The 20,858-nt window shown below is 40.3% G+C and overlaps 1 protein-coding gene across 5 annotated transcripts in view; it reads right to left on the reverse strand.

The window, feature by feature from the left end:
- PSTK (phosphoseryl-tRNA kinase) overlaps positions 1-20,858 on the reverse strand; it is a 41,312-nt gene that overhangs the window by 9,106 nt on the left and 11,348 nt on the right. For 2 of the 5 annotated variants that reach the window (XM_008534214.2, XM_070631873.1), the window contains exons 2-7: positions 10,877-11,561; positions 8,488-8,779; positions 8,049-8,247; positions 4,752-4,827; positions 4,134-4,227; positions 377-598 (exon numbers count right to left, since the gene is read on the reverse strand). In XM_008534214.2, the coding sequence (XP_008532436.1) occupies positions 399-598; positions 4,134-4,227; positions 4,752-4,827; positions 8,049-8,247; positions 8,488-8,779; positions 10,877-11,092 (1,077 nt within the window). In that variant the 5' untranslated portion in view covers positions 11,093-11,561 and the 3' untranslated portion in view covers positions 377-398. Of the gene's footprint in view, positions 1-376; positions 599-3,627; positions 3,765-4,063; positions 4,228-4,751; positions 4,828-8,048; positions 8,248-8,487; positions 8,780-10,876; positions 11,562-20,858 lie in introns of those variants that run through there. The other 3 variants (XR_011543471.1, XM_070631883.1, XM_070631894.1) reach the window with 3 other exon arrangements.

Below are 20,858 nucleotides of genomic sequence, written 5' to 3' on the forward strand. Positions count from 1 at the left end.
CCTTACACCCAGGAGAAGATCTGTCAAGAGTTGAAAACAAACACTTCACACATCTGCTCCTTGCATTGTCTTACCTACATGCAAACATTGTCTCTTTCCTAGTTTCTTTGCTTTAAGACCCATTCAACATGACTCCTATCCCCGCCAGCCCCACCCCAATGGTTCTGGCACATAAATGAGGAAGGCTGTCTCAATGCGTAATTATCCATGTCACATCTGACAAGTGACTGAAGAATAATTTCTGTTTTGACAAATGGATCTTTTAGAATTGACTGATTTTTTAAAAAAAATAAGTGGCAGTTCACATCATTGGCCTAGAAAACATTCAGTAATACAAAATTGTTTTAGTTTGCAAATTCTTAACAAAAATCAGACATTTGATTAGAAATTCAGGTGTTTTAATGCTGCTTTGAGAAATATTTCTGTACAGTGTTATCTTTCTCATAATGAAAAGAAGAAATAACATCTGCTATGTCAGTGGTTTGTTGAAAGCACAGATATTTTTTGTTTCCTTGTCTTAGGTCTTCCAAAAACTCTGCTTTCAGCTTGTTAAGTTCTTCTGCTAGAAGCTTCAAGTTGTAAGGAAGCACTTGTGCATCTACAAATAAAAAGATATTCTCAAATTATTTGTGTAAGTTAAATCAAGCAGGGGTGTCTAATGACATTAGGAAATTAATTTGAATACTTTACACAAACCAATCAGATTCTTCTATAAATTACCAATCAAGTTGGTGTAATATATAGACAAAAGGTCACATTAATGTGATACAAGCAAACTATTTAAATAATTTGTGGAATGCATGGGCAGAAAAGACAAGCCTGAAAGGGATTTTTTTGTTGTTGACAAGATAGTTGACTTACAGTCTACTGAACTAACAGTAAGGTGAAAAAGCAGAAATAGAAAAAATGACAATTTGAGTTTGAAACTGATAATATGTAGAACAGTTGTCTAATAGAACTTTCTACAATGATGGAAATGTTCTACATCTGTTCTATTCAGTGCAGCAGCCACTAGCCATATGGGTAATGTGACCGAGGAACTGAATTTTTTTGTTAAACAGCTTTGTTGTTAGCCAGCCCTGGTGGTCTAGTGGTTAAGATCTGGCCCGCCTACCGCCACACCTGGGTCTCATTTCCCAGTCAGAGAACCACACCACCCCTCTGTCCCTTGTCATACTGTGGCAGCTGCATGTTGCTGTGATGCTGAAAGCTGTGCCACTAGCATTTCAAATACCAGCAAGGTCAACCACAGTGTAGAGGTTTCAGCGGAGCCTCCAGACTCAGACTAGGAAGAAGGACCTCGCCACCCACTTCAGAAAAAATTGGCCATGAAAACCCTGTGACTGGCACTGGAAGATCAGACAGTGAAGCAAAAAGACCAGGAAGGGTTCCGCTCTGCTGTACACAGCAGACGGTCATTACGAGTCGGAATCAACTTGAAAGCACTAACAACAAAAACAGCTTTATTGAGAGATAATTCACATACCATACAATTTATCCATTTAAACAACAATTCAGTGGTTCTAGTATATTCAAAGAATATGTGCAACTGTCACCACAGTCTATTTTAGAACATTTTCATCATCTCAAAAACCTGTACCCTTTGGCCATCACCCTCCTACTCCATCCCCCCGACAATCCCTAAGCAACCACTAATCTGCGTGTCTCTAGACTTCCCTCTTCTGGACATTTCGCATTACTGGACTCACACAGTATGTGCCCTTTGGTGACTGGCTTCTTTCACTTAGCATGTTTTCAAGGTTCATCCTTGCTGTAGCATGTATTGGTACTGCATTCCTTTTTATGACTGAATAATTCATTGGATATACCATATTTTGTTTATCCATTTGTCAGCTGACGGACATTTGGGTTACTTCCACATTTGGCTATTATGAATAACGCTGCTATAAACACTTGTGTACAAATTTTTATATGAACATATGTTTTCATTTCTCTTGAGTATATACCTAGGAGTGGAATTGCTGGGTCCCACAGTAACTACATTTAATCATTTGAGGAATTGCTAGGCTGTTTTCCAAAGCAGCTGCACCCTCTTACATTCCCACCAGCAGTGTATGAGGGTTCTGATTTCTCCACATCCTCAGCAACACTCGGACTTTTGATTCTAGCTGTCCTAATGGGTGTGAGGTGGCATCTCACTGTGCTTTTGATTTTCATTTCCCTGATGACTAATGATGTCAAGCGTGTTTTCATGTGGTTATTGGCCATTTGTATATCATCCCTGGAGAAATGTCTATTCAGATCCTTTGCCCATTTTTAAAAATTGGGTTGTCTTTATTATTGAGTGGTAAGAGTCCTTTAATTATTTTGGATACAAATCCCTTATGAGATACATGATTTGCAAATATTTTCTCACATTCTGTGGGTTGTATTTTCACCTTCCGATGGTAGAACTGAATTTTTATTTTTATCTTAGCACAGATCTAGAAGCTAGTAGCAATTCCCTTACCACCTGCCTTCCCCGCCCCAATCTGTTTTTTTAATGGGTGGGAAACAAGTCAAGAGTGATTTGGGCATAACCCCATTCCCCCTTCCCTTCATTTTATAGACAGAACAGAACAAAGGCAAATGGTGGGGAGAGAACTGCAACGATTTTGTTTCTGTTCTAACAATGCTGCCATTTCTGTTCCCGTCCTCTGTTTTTCAAACTTTGGATTGTAACCTATAAATGAGCTGCAAGTTGCAATCAGTGTCCCTCTAAAATGGAATCAAATAGAACACAGTAGAGTTCATTGAACATGTGAGGGTTTCATGACACTTGTTTCTATGCATGCGTGTGTTCGTGTACCGGGCTACACACTAGGTTACAATATAAAACCTTATTTTTCATGGTAAATAAAGTTTGAAAAACACAATATGGTTAGTATATTCTTTCTTTTTCCAATGTCCTAAGCTTTTGTAAACGTATTAATAATAAGTGTTGGTGATGCAGGGGAGCTTAATAGAAAGCACAGACCAGATTCAGACTTGACTCTGAGCCCAGGTTGCCCAAGAACTTAGTAGCTGCTCAGCCTTGGGCCAGTCACCTGATCCTCTCAGAACCTCCATCTCCCCATTTGTAACATTTACACCTACTTTATAGGACTGTGAAGACTAGAAACAATATTTATAAGGCACTCAGCATATAAAAGCTTAAGAAATGTTGGGGCCGGCCCTGTGGCCGAGTGGTTAAGTTCTCACGCTCCACTTTGGCAGCCCAGGGTTACACCGGTTCAGATCCTGGGCACGGACATGGCTCCGCTCATCAGGCCATGCTGAGGCGGCATCCCACATGCCACAGTTAGAAGGACCCACAACTAAAAATATACAGCTCTATACCAGGGGGCTTTAGGGAGAAAAAGGGAAAAATAAAATCTTTTAAAAAAAAAGAACTGTTAAGCAGCTGCTATGTTTTAAATAAAAATTTAAATATAGCAGAGTTCAATATTTAAAACCTAAAGGAATTATGTTATAAACCCACAGTTACCCCATATTTCATCTAAGTTCAGACTGACGATACAGAGCTTGCTCAAAGTCCATGCTGCTCTTACATCTGGCCCTGACTACGTCTCCCTGTTCCTTACTTCACCCCAGACTCAATGGCCTCTTTTCTGTTCTAGAACTTACCAAACAACTTTACCTCTGGGCGTCCGCACTTGTTGTGTCCACCGCCTGGAATGATCTCCCTCTGCAGGGCTTGCTCCTTCCTTTCATTCACATCCCAGCTCAAATGTCATCTCCTCTGAGAAGCCTTCCTGATTCCCCTTTTAAAAATAAGTCCTCCCATCACTCTCCACGGCCTCACCCTACCTTACTTTTCTTCAGAGCACTGGCAGACGGTCATATATTTGTGTTTTTGTCTGTCTCCTCACTATCATGTGCTGCTCCCTCCTGACTCCTCAGTGTCTAGAATAAGGCCTAGTCCAGAGTAGCCACTCAATAAAAAGCTACTGGATGGATGAATACCCAGTTCCAGGGGTAGAATTTTTAGTTTTCTATAACCGAGTTGCATATTAGACTGAAAACATGATATAAACTCTATGACTGAAAGCTAAGAACCCACCCAAGTGTCCAGGAAACAGGAGAAGCAGCAGAGTCCGGCCGACTACCCGGCCTGTAAGTGCCCAGCGTACCTTTCGCTTCCTTCATCGTCTGAGAGACGATTCTTCGGAGTGTCTGATCAGCTTGATGAAGAATGTTAGTTGAACAAGTAATTCTGTCTGTTTCCTATGTAACACAGACATTGTTATTGGAAGTTACAGTTTTATAAGAGAAATGGCTAAAGTGTAGGCGATGCATATTTGAAGAGACTAAAAGAAAAGTTAAAGTGGCTTTTCTGTTCCAGTCATTCTTCCCTAGGAGAGGGTCTAAAAGAAATACATCCAGTTATAAACTGGGTTCCATTTAGGTAGAGGTGTGCTGATAAATGTCTCATAATGGGTTCTCCAGGAAAAAAAACAAGAACTTATCTTTAGCGTTTGTCAATTTCTGTGAAGTAAATATTCCCATCTTGCCCATTTCAAGCTACCAACATACTGTCACCAGGCTCCCACATTTCTGAAAATTTAACAATTGGCTTTGACCAGCCAGTGCAAGCTGCCACCAGTGCACCCTGCATCCAGGTGTCAGAAGCCGAATGCTGCTGAGATGCCCAGGCAGGGACAAAGCATTTTTCACATTACTGATATTTTACACTCAGCTCAAAAAGTTGTTCCTTCTCATTTATACTAAAGCTATAACGGAAGACTTACCTTTTGTTCCACATTGTCCTCCACACATTTCACTGGATTTTCCAAAGCAGTAAGCAATAAATCAGTCAACTTCAGGCTATAAGAGAAGGTGAAATAAAATAAATCCTTATATCAAACATCTGTTTTTAAAGAACTTGTGTTTATGAATACTAAATTGAATTCCAGAGGAATAAAAGTGCTATAATCCAAGACCCTAAACAAAAGGGGGAAAAAGAAATGATTTGGAAGCTACTTTCTACTTGCAAAATCCAAATGTAGAAGCTCAAATTATAAGCCAAAAAATTCCCTCATTTAAAAAATATTACTTTCCTAAGACTCATATCCCTAAGCTTTGAGAAGACATTCTCTCTTTTCCCTCATTAAGTGCTGAACTTCAGGCTACAAGAACTCTACTTTATTCCCTAAAGTAGGATGCTCAGTCTGTATTTTCTGGTTTCTGCTTATTTACTGGACGTGGATTAGCAAAGTTCCTCACTGGTCAAGGGGCCATGGAGGGTGGAATTCATTCATTCATTCAACAAATATCTATTGAGCATCTTTTTTTTTGGTGAGGAAGATTGGCCCTGAGCTAACATCCATTGCCAATCTTACTCTTTCTGCTTGAGGAAGATCGTTGCCAAGCTAACATCTGTGCCAATCCTCCTCTATTTTGCATGTGGGACACCACCACAGCATGGCTTGATGAGGGGTGTGTTAGTCTGCGCCTGGGATCCGAACCCATGAACCCCAGGCCACTGAAGCAGAGCATGTGAACTTAACCACTACGCCACCAGGCTGGCCCCTTGAGCATCTTCTTACATGAAAAATACTGTATAGTTATAAGTGACACAATGTGCTAAGCTCAGGGTATAGCAAGATCCCTACCCTCTCTAAGCCTGATAATGTAATAGAGAGAGACAGAAAGTAAATTAATGAAATAAGCAGAAAATAATAATTCCCGATAGTGCCAAGTAGACAAGGGAGTGAAGACAGTAAACAAAGTGATGATGATCGAGTGACGGGGTAGTCCAACTAACATTCTTCGTGTTTGTCACGGTGGGCAGGGAAGCCAGTGGAGCGTAACCATGGGGGAAGGGTAGAGCGGACACAACTGCAAAGGCCTTAGGCAAGAACAGGCTTCTTGTGTTCATGGAACAGAGAAGGCCAGCTTGGTTGAAAGACAGCAAGGGGGAAAGTGGTAGGACATGAGCTTGGGGAGTTAATCAGGGTTAGAACATGTACGTTATGGTAAAGAGTTCAAATTTTACTCAGAATACAGAGGGTAGCACTGAAGAAATTTAGGCAGTGAACTCACTGAGTTCCTCTCTACCTCAAGATGATCTTTCTCACAATGAAAAGAGCCCAGGTTCTGGAATGAGTGAACTCGCACTGGGCCCAAACCTTGGCTCTGCCACTTACTACCTGAATGTGCGACTTTACTTATGTGGGCCTTGGTTATCCCATCTAGAAAATGGGAATAATTATATTTACCCTCAAGGGCTGTTGCGAGGATTGAATGAGATTATACAGATAAAGTGTTCAGAACACTCCCAGTAGGTGGTATGTGCTCAAGAGCTGTTGCTGCTAGTAGCAGTAGTATTTCAGAGAAGCCTGGGAAAGGGACATTGGTCAGGTCATCTTTCAACTTCCAACACAGGGCCACCAGACTTCAAACAATCCCTTCACAGTCAGGCTGTGACTATTCTGGATATGTGAGAACAGGTGACCAGGTTCTGAAGACCCGAGATGACACTGAGATGATGCTAAGGGTTGGCACTGGCCCTAGGGAAGTGCATCCTCCTCCTTGCTTCTAGCGAGAACTGGCCTCACTGGTCTCAGAGCATTGATGACCTTATGCCGCTCTCAGCGCCTCAGCCAGCCACTCACTTCCAAAGGAGAAACTTTTAAGTATTCCAGAATAAGGAGCAATCAGCTGGTTAAGTGCCTGCTTAAAGTTCAGGATACTATGACAAGATAAAACTAGAAACCTCAGCAGGCGCTTATTTCATAAACTCTATAACAATAGTCACATAAATCCAATTTTGGGTTTTGCTTCTTTTGTTAGCATATTAAAGTACATATTATAAAATGCATGGAAACTGTATCCTTGGAACTAAACATTTTGAGGAATGAGCTTTAAAAACTAGCCTTTTAAAAACTGCTGATCCCCTACGGACAATGGTTAGGCAGGAGCTGAGGTAATGCGGGCAATACATCTCTGGAACTGTGCTGTCTGATAATAGCCACTAGCCACATGAGGCTACTTTAGTTTAAAGTAACTAAAATAAAATTTAAAATTCAGGTTCTCAGTTGTACTGGCTGTATTTCAAGTGCTCAGTGGTCACATGTGGCTAACAGCTACCATATTGCACAGTGTAAATACAGAATATTTCCATCATCAGTGAAATTTCTATTAGAAATGTCCTGCTCTAGCATTATTTACAATAGCCAAGACATGGAAGCAACCTAAGTGCCCAGCAACAGACGAATGGATAAAGAAGATGTGGTACATATATACAATGGAATACTACTCAGCTGTAAAACACAACAAAATCATTCCATTTGCAATAACATGGATGGACCTTGAGGGAATTATGTTAAGTGAAATAAGCCAGCGAGAGAAGGATAATCTGTGTATGACTCCACTCATATGAGGAATTTAAAATTATGGACTAAGAGGAGTCTAGTGGATACCAGGGGAAAGGTGGGGTGGGGGGTGGGCACAAAGGGTGAAGTGGTGCACCTACAACATGACTGACAAACATTAACGTACAACTGAAATTTCACAAGATTGTAACCTATCATTAACTCAATAAAAAAAAAAAAAGAAATGTGCTGCTCTAGAACTCTCCAGACATGTATCATGAATGAAGGCCTTAGTGCCACAGCCCTCAAGCCTCACATATACATGGCAGTGTGACTCCAGCAAGGTTCAAGGCAAAATTAGGATGCGGTACCCGTTCCATTCTTTTTCTTTCTATAAGGAAATTCCTGGGCAACTACTCAGACTATGCTACTTTAGCAAGAGTATAAAGACATGTCCCCCTCTGAGTCCCCTTGCTCTGACCTCTGGGAGAGTCTAATCTTAACAAGAGTACATGTTTGTAAACCAACCTGGGTTCACATCTCAGCTGTCACAAGCTCGGTGACTCTGGGCAAACTAAACTCAGTTCTCACTGTTGCCTCTTTGACACAAAGGGGAAAATAATCTCTCTCCAAGGCTTGTGTAAGGACTAACCACGTGGATACAAGTAAAGCATTTAGCACAGTGCCTGGCTCAGGGAGGCCCCCAGTGAAGGACGGCTTTGAGTAGGATACCTGGCTTCAGGAGAACATGCTGGACTCTGAATGGTGAGGCTGTTGTGTTCCCAAGCATTTTTCTCAGGGTTGGGCTTTTCTATCTTTCTTTCCATCAGGTGGATGGTCTCGGCAGGCAGTGCCTGTGGTCTCTGGCCATTCCTCTGTAAACAGGTCTCAAGAGAACAATCTAAAAACACCTGGCAAAAGCCTAATGAATCTGAAAACAATTTGAAACCACAAAATTACTGGTGGACTATTTTTCCAAAATGTGAAATAAACATATTAGATAAATTACCCCAGCTACAGCAGGAAAAACCATTTATAACATGAAATCTAGCTTTGAAAATTAAGTAAATCCATATAAACCTCCAAATCCAATCAAATTCTCACTAAAGAGAGTAGTGATTTTGATATGCGAATAAATATCCCTGTGAGTAAGAAACAAACATTTAATTACATTTCCGAGCCAGGTGGTAGACTTCATATCTCATACTTTGATAATAAAAGTTGTCATCTAAAATCAAAAACAAAGGTCCAGAAACAGCAGTCTTTGTTAAGAGGTAGCAAGACTGGGCCTCACACGCTGCAGAAGATATCAGATTTTGATCCTTTAAGCAGGTTATAAAATCTTCCCACATGGCTTCAGTTCTGTCGGGAGGGGCAGACATCTGACACCCGTTAATGACAGCCATCAGGAAGTATTCTAGGTACTTCAAGAGTTCCTGTCGAAGCAATTTCCACTGGGATGGCTACAAAAGACCAAGAATTGCAACTTAAATTAGGCTTTGGACAGTCGGGTGGTCATGGCTCATTGCCACCCTGCCTCATATAAAAATCTGAGCCCACAATACTGACCTATTTGGAGTTCTCTAAACACAACTTGTTTTCTCATGCCTCCATGTCTTCATATACTGTTCTCTCTGCCTGCGAAACTCCTAAACAATGATGTTAGTTCTCTGTGAAGTCTTCTCACACTCAACCATGCAGAAGGCAGCTCAGACCCTCTCTTGCCTATCATGACACCCTATTCTGCACATACTGGGTCGCTACTCTGGCAGAGTTTACACTGTTTAGGCATTTATTGGCACACCTCTATGTCCCTGCTAGATCAACAGTCTACTGTATACTCAGCCTCCAGCAGAGGGTCTGGCACCTAATGGTGCTCCAGAAATGTATATTAAATGAGTGAATAAATGAAAGAATAAAAAGCTGTTATCAACCAGGAGAAAGGAGCCAGAGTAAATACCCAGCCAAAATAAAATCTGGCAAAGATATAGGCTCGTTTGCCCTGGAAATGAGAAAAGTTGTGGACAGAAAGAGAATCAGCTGAAAGGTCTATGGGTCAAGATGAAAAGACCTCAGTATAATAACAGGGTTGGAATGGGATAGGGAAAGATAGAGGAAGCAGACTGAGGGAAACAAAATAAATAGCTTGAGAATACAAGTAATCTTGTGCTGCTCAGGTGCCATGGAGAGCACCGACACAGTTATGACGTCAAGGCTGGAGGGAAAACACAAGGACAGATCAGGGTCCCTCTCCTGCCTGTCCATGCCTTACCACATCACTGAGATTACAGCACATAAAACAAACACATCAGCTAAACCCACTAAAAAGGAAACACAGATCACTTCCTAAAAAGTGAGCCATCCCACCCATGGTGACTAGATGAATCCCACGGCCTTTGTCTGTAGGAGGAGAGTGGAAAAAATATAATAATAAAAGTGAGGGAAAAGCCCAGCAAATACAACAACCTTTGTCAACAACTTTCAGCTTTCTCCAGAGTGGTGGAAATACTAGCATCCAAGTAAATCCAGTGGTTTCAGCGGCCTGATCCTGTATTTACCTCAGAATTAACTAAGAATAAGGAAGCATATAGTTTTGCTGGAGTGGTCCAAAATTTCTCTATATACCAAATGTACTATACGATTGCACATATATACTTATAGAGTGGAATCACATATTTGCATTTTATCTGTATGAATTCATCTACACTCGGCACTAAACGACAAAAATAACTATTTAACATTTTTAAAATATTCCAATCAAAGAGTATTTGCTCTAGAGTGAGCAGGACATGGGAGACAAGATTCTACTCTTCCCTCAGAGGTCTCAGTTTTCATTTGCTTCTCCAAGGGGAGGCATCTCACTGTGCCAAGTAGGACTTGAGGCCTTAAAGAAATGTATGTACTTGGAACATACAAGCTGGTCCCTAAATACAAGCCCATTACTTCATCTGGTGGTCAACTAAGAAACAGCCATCTTTTCCTATGCCGGCAGAGGCAGGTTTACCCTGAATGGAGCTTCGGCCGCCAGGCTCTTCATTTATACAGCCTCTTTCTATCACTGTGGGACGGGCCCTAGCAATTTTGTTACTTATAATCCTGTATTCTTTTCCTTAAAAAGGGTTCTCCAAAGTGTATAAACTTCAAGTCCCACAAAACCTGGATTCACCCGTGGCTGGATGTTAAACTGGCTGCGTTGGAATTTTAGAGAGATTCTGTCCCCCTCCTAAAAACAACCTTCCCAAAGGATTTTCAAGAGTATATCTGACTACAGGGGATTTCCACGTTACACTCTGCCTTCAGAACTTAACCCAGTCTTAGGACTCCACTGTATAGAATATACAATACATATATGCCCTAAATATATATATATATACCTCTCAGTGAATTAGTCTATGATGGAGTCAACTCATTCTATGTTAACCCAACTCCACTTTCCCCGCATTCCTGCCTGGGGTTGTACCAGGGTTCCACCTCTCACAGCAGGTAACGCCTAGCCTAGAGCGGAGCGTGTACATTTCCTTCTGCGCCTTCAGCCTAGGCCCCGCGCCCTCCGTACTGACCAATGGCCGTGCGCTCGCCTCCCGGAGGAACGCGTCTGGCATGACGTCATCATAGGCGACGACGCACACGGCCCAGCCTCGCTCTTGCTGTAGCCGGTGGCTGAGGGCCCGTGCGAAGGTCGATTTTCCTGCTGCGGGCAGGCCGCAGAGGACGCAGAGTCCTAGCTTCTGCGGCCCCGTACTGCCCTCTCCTCTGGCGTCCTCGCCGGTCTTCATGCTGCCCAGGGAAACAGAAGGTGACCGGCGACACTGTCTCCGCAACCGTCCGCCCGCTGCGCACGCGCAGTGTTCCTACCGCCCTGCTGCGCCGCCTGGCGCCGCGGTGGAGAAATAGGGAGTGTTGGGATTTAAAAACGATGCGTCGTCTCCTGAACTGCTGGTGCCGACGTCTCTGAGGCGAGCCCTCTAGGATGGGGAGACCACGGAGATGCATTTCCTAACTCCTGGGCGTTTCTCGAAGCGTGCAAGAGGTGGACTTAATCTTCAGTTAGAATCATCCTTCCTGGAGGAAACTTGCAAGCCGTTAGGATTTGCGTCTCGGTTTTGTTACGATGAAGTACCCTGCCCTGGAAAATCCCAGAACAGACTTTGAGCTTCTTCCTCCAGCGCTCTTTGGAATGTCAGTTAGTGGAAATCAAATAGGAAGTGGAGCTGACAATCCAACAACCGCAGTCCGCTGCCCCTCCTAGATGTGATAAGTGGAAGGGCAAAGTAAATAATAGTTGTTGCCCCCTAACGAGTCTCAGCAAGTGTGAGGAAATAACGCTGGGAAAAGAACATCCCTAGACCTCAATTCCAGTGTATTTATACAGAGGACGGTAGGTATTTTCGTGTTAAAAAAAGGAATACTAAGCTGTCGAGAGGTATTAAACAAATTCCTCTTGTGGGGATGTGGTGCAGAAAAAATTGACCAGATTCTAGCTTTCACCTTATTTTAGGGGATTACTTCTTAGTCATAAGGGGTTATGTTCAAAATGTGGTGAACAAGTGAGGTTAGAATCAATGTATACTGGGGCAAAATACAACCAATAACCCAATGTTAAATCTGATATAATTTGTGATTACAGAGCACATACGCATACATTCTTTCTTTCTCTCAGAGCGTTGTGGTAAACATACTCTTCGCTGCATGACATTTCATTGTCATTGGTCGAGTGCAAGATCCCTTTCCTTAATTTATTATTCCCTTTTATGTGCCATCCTCCACACTCACATCCATTTCCTCCCCCTTCCCCAGGCAACCTTTTTTTTTTTCAGATTATTTTTTAGAAATGTTTTAGGTTCACAGCTAAATTGAGTGGAAGATACAGAGTTCCCGTATACCTCTGCCTCCGCCCCCCCCCCCCCCCGCCCCCCGTCTCCCCTACCATCAACATCCCCCACTAGAGTGGTACATATGTTACAATCAATGAACCAACACGTCATTATCACCCAAAGCCCATAGTTTACATTGGGTTCACTCTTCGTGTTATACATTCTGTGAATTTTGACAAATGTATAATGATGTGTATTCACCATTCTAGTGTCATACAGAGTAGTTTCACTGCCCTAGAAATCCTCTGCTCTACCTGTTCACTCCTATCACCTAACTAGCCCTTGGCAACTGCTGATCCTTTAACTGTCCACAGTTTTGCCTTTTCTAAAATGTAATACAGTTGGAATAATACAGCCTTTTCGGATTTGCTTCTCTCGGTAATATGTATTTAGGGTTCCACCATGTTTTTTCATGGCTTGATCATATTTTTTCGCTAACATTCCATTGACTGATGAACCACAGTTTATCCATTCACCTACTGAAAGACGACTTGATTGCTTCCAAGATTTGACAATTATGAATAAAGCTGCCAGAAACATCTGTGTGCAGACTTTTGTGTGGACATAAGTTTTCAGCTTATTTGGGTAAATACAGAGGAGCATGACTGCTGGATCTTATAGTATGTTTAGTTTTGTAAGAAACTGCCAAACTGTCTTCCAAAGTGGCTGTACCACTTTGCCTTCCCACAATGAGTGAGAGTTCCTGTTACTTTACATCCTTGCCCAGCACTTGGTGTTGTCAGTGTATTAGGTTTTAACCATTATAATAGGTGTGTAGTAGTATCTCATGGTTTTTTTTTTTTTATTTTTTGAGGAAGATTAGCCCTGAGCTAACATCTGCTGCCAGTCCACCTCTTTTTGCTGAGGAAGACTGGCCCTGAGCTAACATCTGTGCCAATCTTCCTCTATTTTGTCTGTGGGATGCCACCAGAGCATTACTTGATGAGTGGTGTGTAGGTCTGTACCTGAAATCTCAACCTGTGAACCCTGGGCTGCTGAAGCAGAGCACAGGAACTTAACTACTACACTACTGGGCCAACCCCCTTTTTTGCCCATTTTTAAATTGGGTTGTTCATTTTCTTATTGTTGAGTTTTAAGTCTTCTCTGTGTAGTTGGGATCACAGTCCTTTATAAGTCTTTTGCAAATAGTTCCTACCAGTCTATGGCTTGTCTTCTCATTCTCTTGACAGTGTCTTTCACAGAGCAGAAGTTTGTCATTTTAGTGAAGTCCAGCTTCCTGATTACTTCTTTCATGGATCATGTCTTCAAAGTTGTATCTAAAATGTCATCACCAAGCCAAAGTCATCTAGATTTTCTCCTATGTTATCCTCTGTAAGTTTTATAATTTTGCATTTTACATTTAGATCCATGATTCATTTTACTTTAATTTTTGCAAAAGATATATATATTTTAACATATGGATATCCTGTTGTTCCAGCTCCATTTGTTGAAAAGACTATCTTTTCTCCATTGCGTTGCCTTTGCTCCTTTATCAGAGATCAGTTAACTATGTCTGTATGGGTCTATTTCTGGGCTCTCTATTCTGTCCATTGATCTCTTTGTCTACTCTTGCCAATACACTGTCTTGATTACTGTAGTGTTACGGTAAGTTGGGTAGTGTCAGTCCTCTGACCTTGTAATCTCCTTCAGTACTGTCTTGGCTCTTCTGGGTCTTCTGCCTCTCCATTTAAACTTTAGAGTCAGTTTGTCAAGATCCACAAAATAACTTGCTGGAATTTTGATTGGGATTGTGTTAAATCTATAGATCAAGTTGGGAAGAATTGACATTTTGACAATATTAAGGCTTCCTATCCATGAACATGAAATATCTCTTTTTGTTTAATTCTTCTTTGATTTCTTTAATCAGAGTTTTGTAGTTTTCCTCATATCGATCTTGTACATATTTTATTAGACTTATACCAAGTATTTCATTTTTGTGGGTGCTAACGTAAATGGTATTATGTTTTAAATTTCCAATTCCACTTGTTCATTACCAGTATTAACAAAGCAATTGACTTCTCTATGTTAACTGTGTATCCTGCAACCTTGCTATAATGGCTTACTAGTTTCAGGAGTTTGGGGTGATTCCTTTGGATTTTCTACATAGACAATCATATCATCTGCAGTCAAAGACAGTTTTATTTCTTCCTTCTCAATCTATATGCCTTTTATTTCCTTTGTCTTACTGCATTAGCTAGAACTTGCAGTATGATGTTGAAAAGGATTGGTGAGAGGGGACATCTTTGCTTTGTTGCTGATCTTAGTGGGAAAGTTTCAAGTTTATCACTTGGTATGAGGTTAGCTGTAGCTTTTTTGTAGATGTTCTTTATCAAGTTGTGGAAGTTCCTCTCTAGTCCTAGTTTGCTACGAGTTTTTATCATGAATGGGTGTTGGATTTTGTCAAATGCTTTTTCTGCATCTATTGATATGATTATGTGACTTTTCCTCTTTAACCTGTGGATATGATGGATTACATTAATTGATTTTCAAATGTTGAACCAGTTTTGCATGCCTGGAATAAATCCCACTTATTCGTGGTGTATAAATTCTTTTTATACATTGTTGGATTCAATTTGCTAATATTTTGTTGAGGATTTTTGCATGTGTTCATGAAAAAACACACGTTCTTTTCTTGTAATGTCTGTAATGTCTTTGTCTGCTTTTGGTATTAGGGTAATGCTGGTCTCTTAGAATGAGTTAGGAAGTATTCCCTCTGCTTTTATCTTCTGGAAGAGATTGAAGAGAATTCGTATAATTTCTCCCTTAAATGTGTGATAGAATTCACCAGTGAGCCCATCTGGGACCAGTTGTCTTTTTTAACAACCTATTTTAGGAAAAAGGATTTTTAAAATTTTTTATCAAAACATTGTTTTATATTTCAGAATTCCAAAATGAACCATTGTGCCTTCAAGTTCAGATGTCCACTATCTAAGAAAAGATGTGCTTTTTAAAGGACAGGTTAAAAAATAATCATGTGATGTTGGCATCCAGCCATGATTAGAATATGCCATTGAGTTTCTAAAGCTTTCTTCACAGAGCTCAGTCTCACCTGAGGCCAGAAAAGGACTATAGTATGATGAGCTGTTTACTGAATGTGTGGGTCTCTTGCATCAGCAGGATGCCAACGTGGTAACATTGCATTTAGTACTAAGACAGAATATTGAGTCTATGTGGGTGGATTTTGCTCTAATAATGGGGCCCAGACTGCTTGGGTATGTGAGTGTATGTCCTGCTCGACACACTCCCTTCTTCCCCCAGCCCCAGAGCTGCCCACTTTACCCTGTTGGGAAGGGAGCTACTCTTGGCTGTACTTCAAGCTCCTCTCACCCCAGCTTGGGACCCTCAGAAGTCATTCTTTTATGATGAATGTTCTGTGTGCCTGATTTCTGTGGTCTACTTGTTCCTGCATACAGTAGGGCCAGAACTGGGTGCTCGGTACAACTTGGGGTGAGAAAATAGTGATGTGGGAAAAATTCTCCTGAATTTTGTATAGATTCTCATCTCCATCACCCCGTGTTATCAGGGATCTTTCTCCCAGGCCAGCACCTATCGTGGTTCCCAGTGTTCTCTCTGAGCTCAGTATAGGTTTGGTGAATTGAGTCTGCCAAAAACTTTCTGTGTCAGAAGCCTGGTAGGAACAACAGAGTGGGTAACTGTGGAAGGGGTTAGGGAGAACCCATTTCCCACCAAGAGAATCTGTATGGAAAAGAAGGAGCAACTGGGCCAGGAATTAGGGAGCAGAGATGTCCTGAGAAGGAAGATGAGTCAGAGATAGACAGGCACCTTCTGGAGAAGTGCAGCTAGGAAGGAATAGATAAGGCAGTGGTATCTGGAAATTACATCAATTTCAATCTAACTGCAGCTGTTACAGATTTAAATATTTATTGCTCCCAGATCAATTAGATTACCTTCCTAAACCTATGTAGTCTACTTTCCCCTTCCTCATTTTAATAAAAAACAGTACCATCCAACCAGCTAACCTAGGAATCATCCTTGATTCTTCCCTTTCCTTCACCCCCAAATCCAGTTCAATTTGCAAATTTCATTTTCCCTTCAAAATCTATCTCCATTTTCATTGCCCTTTTCATTCTAGGCCGTTACTGATTGACAGTGTTTTAAGTGGAACCACTGTATCCAGATGTGTTTTGAAATTCAGAATTTTTTTGATTTTAGATGGCTAATACATTTAACATGCAGTGGTCTTGAATAGTGGTCTTGGATAGTACCACATAGTCAAATACATTAATATTTCCACATGAAACTTATGGATATCTATCCAACCCAAGGTAACCATCTTTTGGAATCCCATGTTCACCTCTTTTTTGTATCTTATCCTGAAAACTATATTATTTATTTTTAGGAGTTTTTTAAATTATAAAAATGTCATCATACTATTTGTGATCTTCTGGGGCATAATTTTTTCCACTTATTATTATATTGCTAAGAATCACCGATAGTATTGTATATTGATGTAGCTCATTCATTTTGACTAGTGAATAGTATTTCAATATGATAAATATATCATAGTTTATTCATTCTATTGATGGGCATTAGAGTTGTTTCAATATTTTGCTATTGTGAATGGTGCTATGAACATTCTTGTGTATGACCCCAGTTGTATATATGCAACATTTACTGAGTATATATCTAGGTAGACTTTTGCTAGACATTTGCAGTTTAGAAGATAATGCCAAACTGTTTTCAAAATGATTGCATCAGTGTATATTCCTGTTAGCATTTTATAAGAAAGCCAGTGGATCTGTATCTTCTCTAACATTTGATATTGACTTTTAGGAATTGAATGGACATAAAATAACTCTTTGTAGTCTTGATTTGCATTTTCCTGACTACTAATGAGATTGAATATCTGTTTGTTCAGTTTTTTGGCCATGAGTATGTACTCTTCTATGAAATGCATGTTGATTTTTTTTATTTTTTATTTTTTTGAGGAAGATTAGCCCTGAGCTAACATTCACTGCCAATCCTCCTCTTTTTGCTGAGGAAGATTGGCCCTGAGCTAACATCTGTGCCCATCTTCCTCTATTTTATATGTGGGACACCTGCCACAGCATGGCTTGATAAGCAGTGCATAGGTCCACACCCGGCATCTGAACCAGCAAACCCCAGGCTGCCAAAGCAGAACGTGTGAACTTAACTGCTGCGCCCCCAGGCTGGCCCCAATGTTGATGTATTTTGACATTTTTCTCTTGGGTGATTGTGCTTTTCCTATTATTGGAGTTCTTTATCTGTCTTGATACTAATTCTTTGTCAGTTGTGTATAGTGTGAATATTTTCTCCCACTACATTACTTGTCTTCTCACTTTTCTCCTTTGTCTTTTCTCTTAAGAATGAGTCACATTTTTCCTGTTTCTTTGTATGTCTAGTAATTTTGGATTATATCCTCAACATTGTGGATGATATACTGTAGAGAGTCTAGATTCTTTTATGTTCTAGACAGTTAAGTAGGCATAACTAAAACTGCAAACATGCTCTGCCTCACCTGCATAGAGCAGCAGTTCAAATTTCAATTTGATTCTTTTAGTTTTAGCTGAACTGTCTCCTCTGCATGCATGACTCAGGTCAGTCAGAGATTTAAACAAAATTTATACACAGAATTTGGGGCTACCCGTCTCTGGCTTTCTTCTTTCTGGGATTTCCTTCCCAAGAAGCCATTTTGAAGTGGATATTTCCCCAAAAGCCTCTCCTCTGGTTCTTCACATCATTAAGATTACAGATTTTTAGCCACCTCGTATGGCATAGTCGTGACCTGCCCTTAGGCTAAAAGCCATAAAAATGGAAAACTCACCTAGTACTGTTCCCTTCATCCAAATGTTGACCTCTCTCCAATGTCTACCTGCTTTCAGTTGCTCTTATATTTTGTCCAAGGTTTATAGTTTTTGCTTATTGGAGGCTTGGTCTGTTAGGCACTACTTACTTAATTTTAAATAAATAGATGTATCAATCTTTAATTTTATAGTTAATGTTTTCTTATGCCTTATTAGAAAACATTTCCCAGTGTCTAAAAGATACCTATGTTTTCTGTTAAGTGTTTTAATTTTTTTATAATTAAGTCCTTAATCCATTTTGAGGTTTTAAATTCAGTGCAAGGTAGGAACATTTCAACATTTCCCATATGGGTAACCATTTTTTCAGCATCATTTATTGAACAGTCTCTCCTTTCCCTACTGATCTGACTTGTTACTTCTGTCACCTATGCATATGTTTTGGGTCTATTTTATTCCATTGGTTAGTGTGTCCCAGCACCAACGCCACACTATCTCAATCACTGTAGCTTCATAATAAGTTCTGATAGTGGTAGGACAAGTCTTCTCCCTGATCTTCTTATGCAGAAATGTCTTGTCTGTGCATATAGATTTTAAAATCATCACATTTCATTAAAATCTCTTTGTAATTTTGATTGGAATTTTATTGAACCTGTAACTCTATTTACAACATTAAGGTCCAATTACTTATCTCCTAATAAACTTTTATAATTTCTCCTATAGATGCCATGGATTCCTTTTTAAAAACTTTAATTCCTACTTAATATTCTGTGATAATATTGTAAATTATGTTGTCTCACCAGTTATGTTTTCTACTTCCTGTTCTTGTAAGGAAATGCAACTGACTTTTGTATATTAATCTTATATGCAGCTGCCTTGCTAGCTTTTCCTATTGTTTGTACACACCAATTATTTTGTAGAGAGTGTCTCATTTTGAGTGTGTCTGATGTTTCCTCAAGATTAGATTTAGGTTACGTATTTTTTTTTTTCTAGTAAGAGTACCACAACAATGATGTATTCTTCTTAAATGAAACGCAATGTTGGTTTTCCCCATTATTGGTGATGTTAACATTAATCAGTTGATTAAGGTGGTGTCTGCCAGGTTTCTCAACTGTGATTCAAATTACTATTTTTCCCTTTGTCATTAATATCTTGTGGAGAGATACCTGGAGACCATGGAAATATCCTGTTTCTCATGAAATTCTCACCACTTTCTTGTCTGATCAATTATATGCATATCTTGTTTTATTGTGCTTCACTTTGTTATGCTTCACAGGTAATACAGTTTTTTGTTTTTTGGGTTTTTTTTTTTTTTTTTTTTTACAAATTGAAGGTTTGTGGCAACCCTGCATTGAACAAGTCTATCAACGACATTTGCTCACTTTGTGTCTCTGTGTCACATTTTTAATTCTCGCAACATTTCAAACTTTATTATTATTATTATATTTGTTATGGTGATCTGTGATCAGTGATCTTTGATGCTGCTATTGTAATGGTTTTGGGGCACCACAAACTGCGCCTATATAAGATGGCAAACTTAATAAATGTTGTGTGTGTTCTGACTGTTCCACCAACCAGCCATTCCCCCATCTCTGTTCTCCTTGGGCCTCCCTATTCCCTGACACACAAAAATATTAAAGTTAGTCCAGTTAATAACCCTACAATAGCCTCGAGGTATCCAAGTGAAAGGAAGAGTTGCATAACTCTCACTTTAAATCAAAAGCTAGAAATGACTAAGCTTAGTAAGGAAGGCCTATTGACACTGGAGATAGGCCAGAAGCTAGGCCTCTTGCACCAAACAGTTAACCAAGTTGTGAATACAAGGGAAAAGTTCTTGGAGGAAACTAAAAGTGCTACTCAAATGAACACATGAATGATACAAAACAGCCTTATTGCTGATATGGAGAAAGTTTTAGTGATCTGGAAAGAAGATCAAACTAGCCATACCATGCCCTTGAGCCAAAGCCTAATCCAGAGCAAGGCCCTAACTCAGAAGAAAAGTTTGAAGCTAGCAGAGGTTGGTTCATGAGGTTTAAGAAGCTATCTCCACAACATAAAAGTCCAAGGTGAAGCAGCAGGTGCTGATATAGAAGCTGCGGCAAGTTATCCAGAAGGTCTAGCTAAGATAAGTAGTGAAGCTGGCTACACTAAACAGCAGATTTTCAGTGTAGATGAAACAGCCTTATATTGGAAGATGCCATCTAGGATTTTCATAGCTAGGGGGAAAAGTCAATGTGTGCCTTCAAAGGAAAGGCTGACTCTTGTTAAGGGCTAATGCAGCTGGTGACTAATTTGAAGCCAGTGCTCATTTACCATTCTGAAAATCCTAGGGCCATTAAGAATTATGCTAAACCTACTCTGCCTGTGGTCTATAAATGGAACAACAAAGCCTGGATGACAGCACATTGGTTTACAACATGGTTTACTGAATTTTTTTTTTTTTTTTTTAGTGAGGAAGAGTGTCACTGAGCTAACACCTGTTGCCAATCTTCCTCTTTTTACTTGAGGAAGATTGTTGCTGAGCTAACATCTGTGCCAATCTTCCTCTATTTTGTATGTGGGATGCTGCCATAGCATGGCTTAATGAGCAGCGTGTAGGTCTATGCCCAGGATCCAAACCTGTGAGCCCCAGGCTGCCAAAGTGGAGCATGTGAACCCAACCACTATGCCACTGGGTCAGCCCCTGGTTTACTGAACATTTTAAACCCACTGCTGAGACCTGTTGCTCAGAAAAAAGATTCAAAATATTACTGCTCATTGACAATGTATCTGGTCACCCAAGAGCTCTGATGGAGAAGTACAATGAAATTAATGTTTTCATGCCTGCTAACACAACATCCATTCTGCAGCCCGTGGATCAAGGAGTAATTTTGACTTTCAAGTCT

The sequence above is a fragment of the Equus przewalskii genome, chromosome 1, assembly GCF_037783145.1.
Source record: "Equus przewalskii isolate Varuska chromosome 1, EquPr2, whole genome shotgun sequence".
Lineage (NCBI taxonomy): Eukaryota > Metazoa > Chordata > Mammalia > Perissodactyla > Equidae > Equus > Equus przewalskii.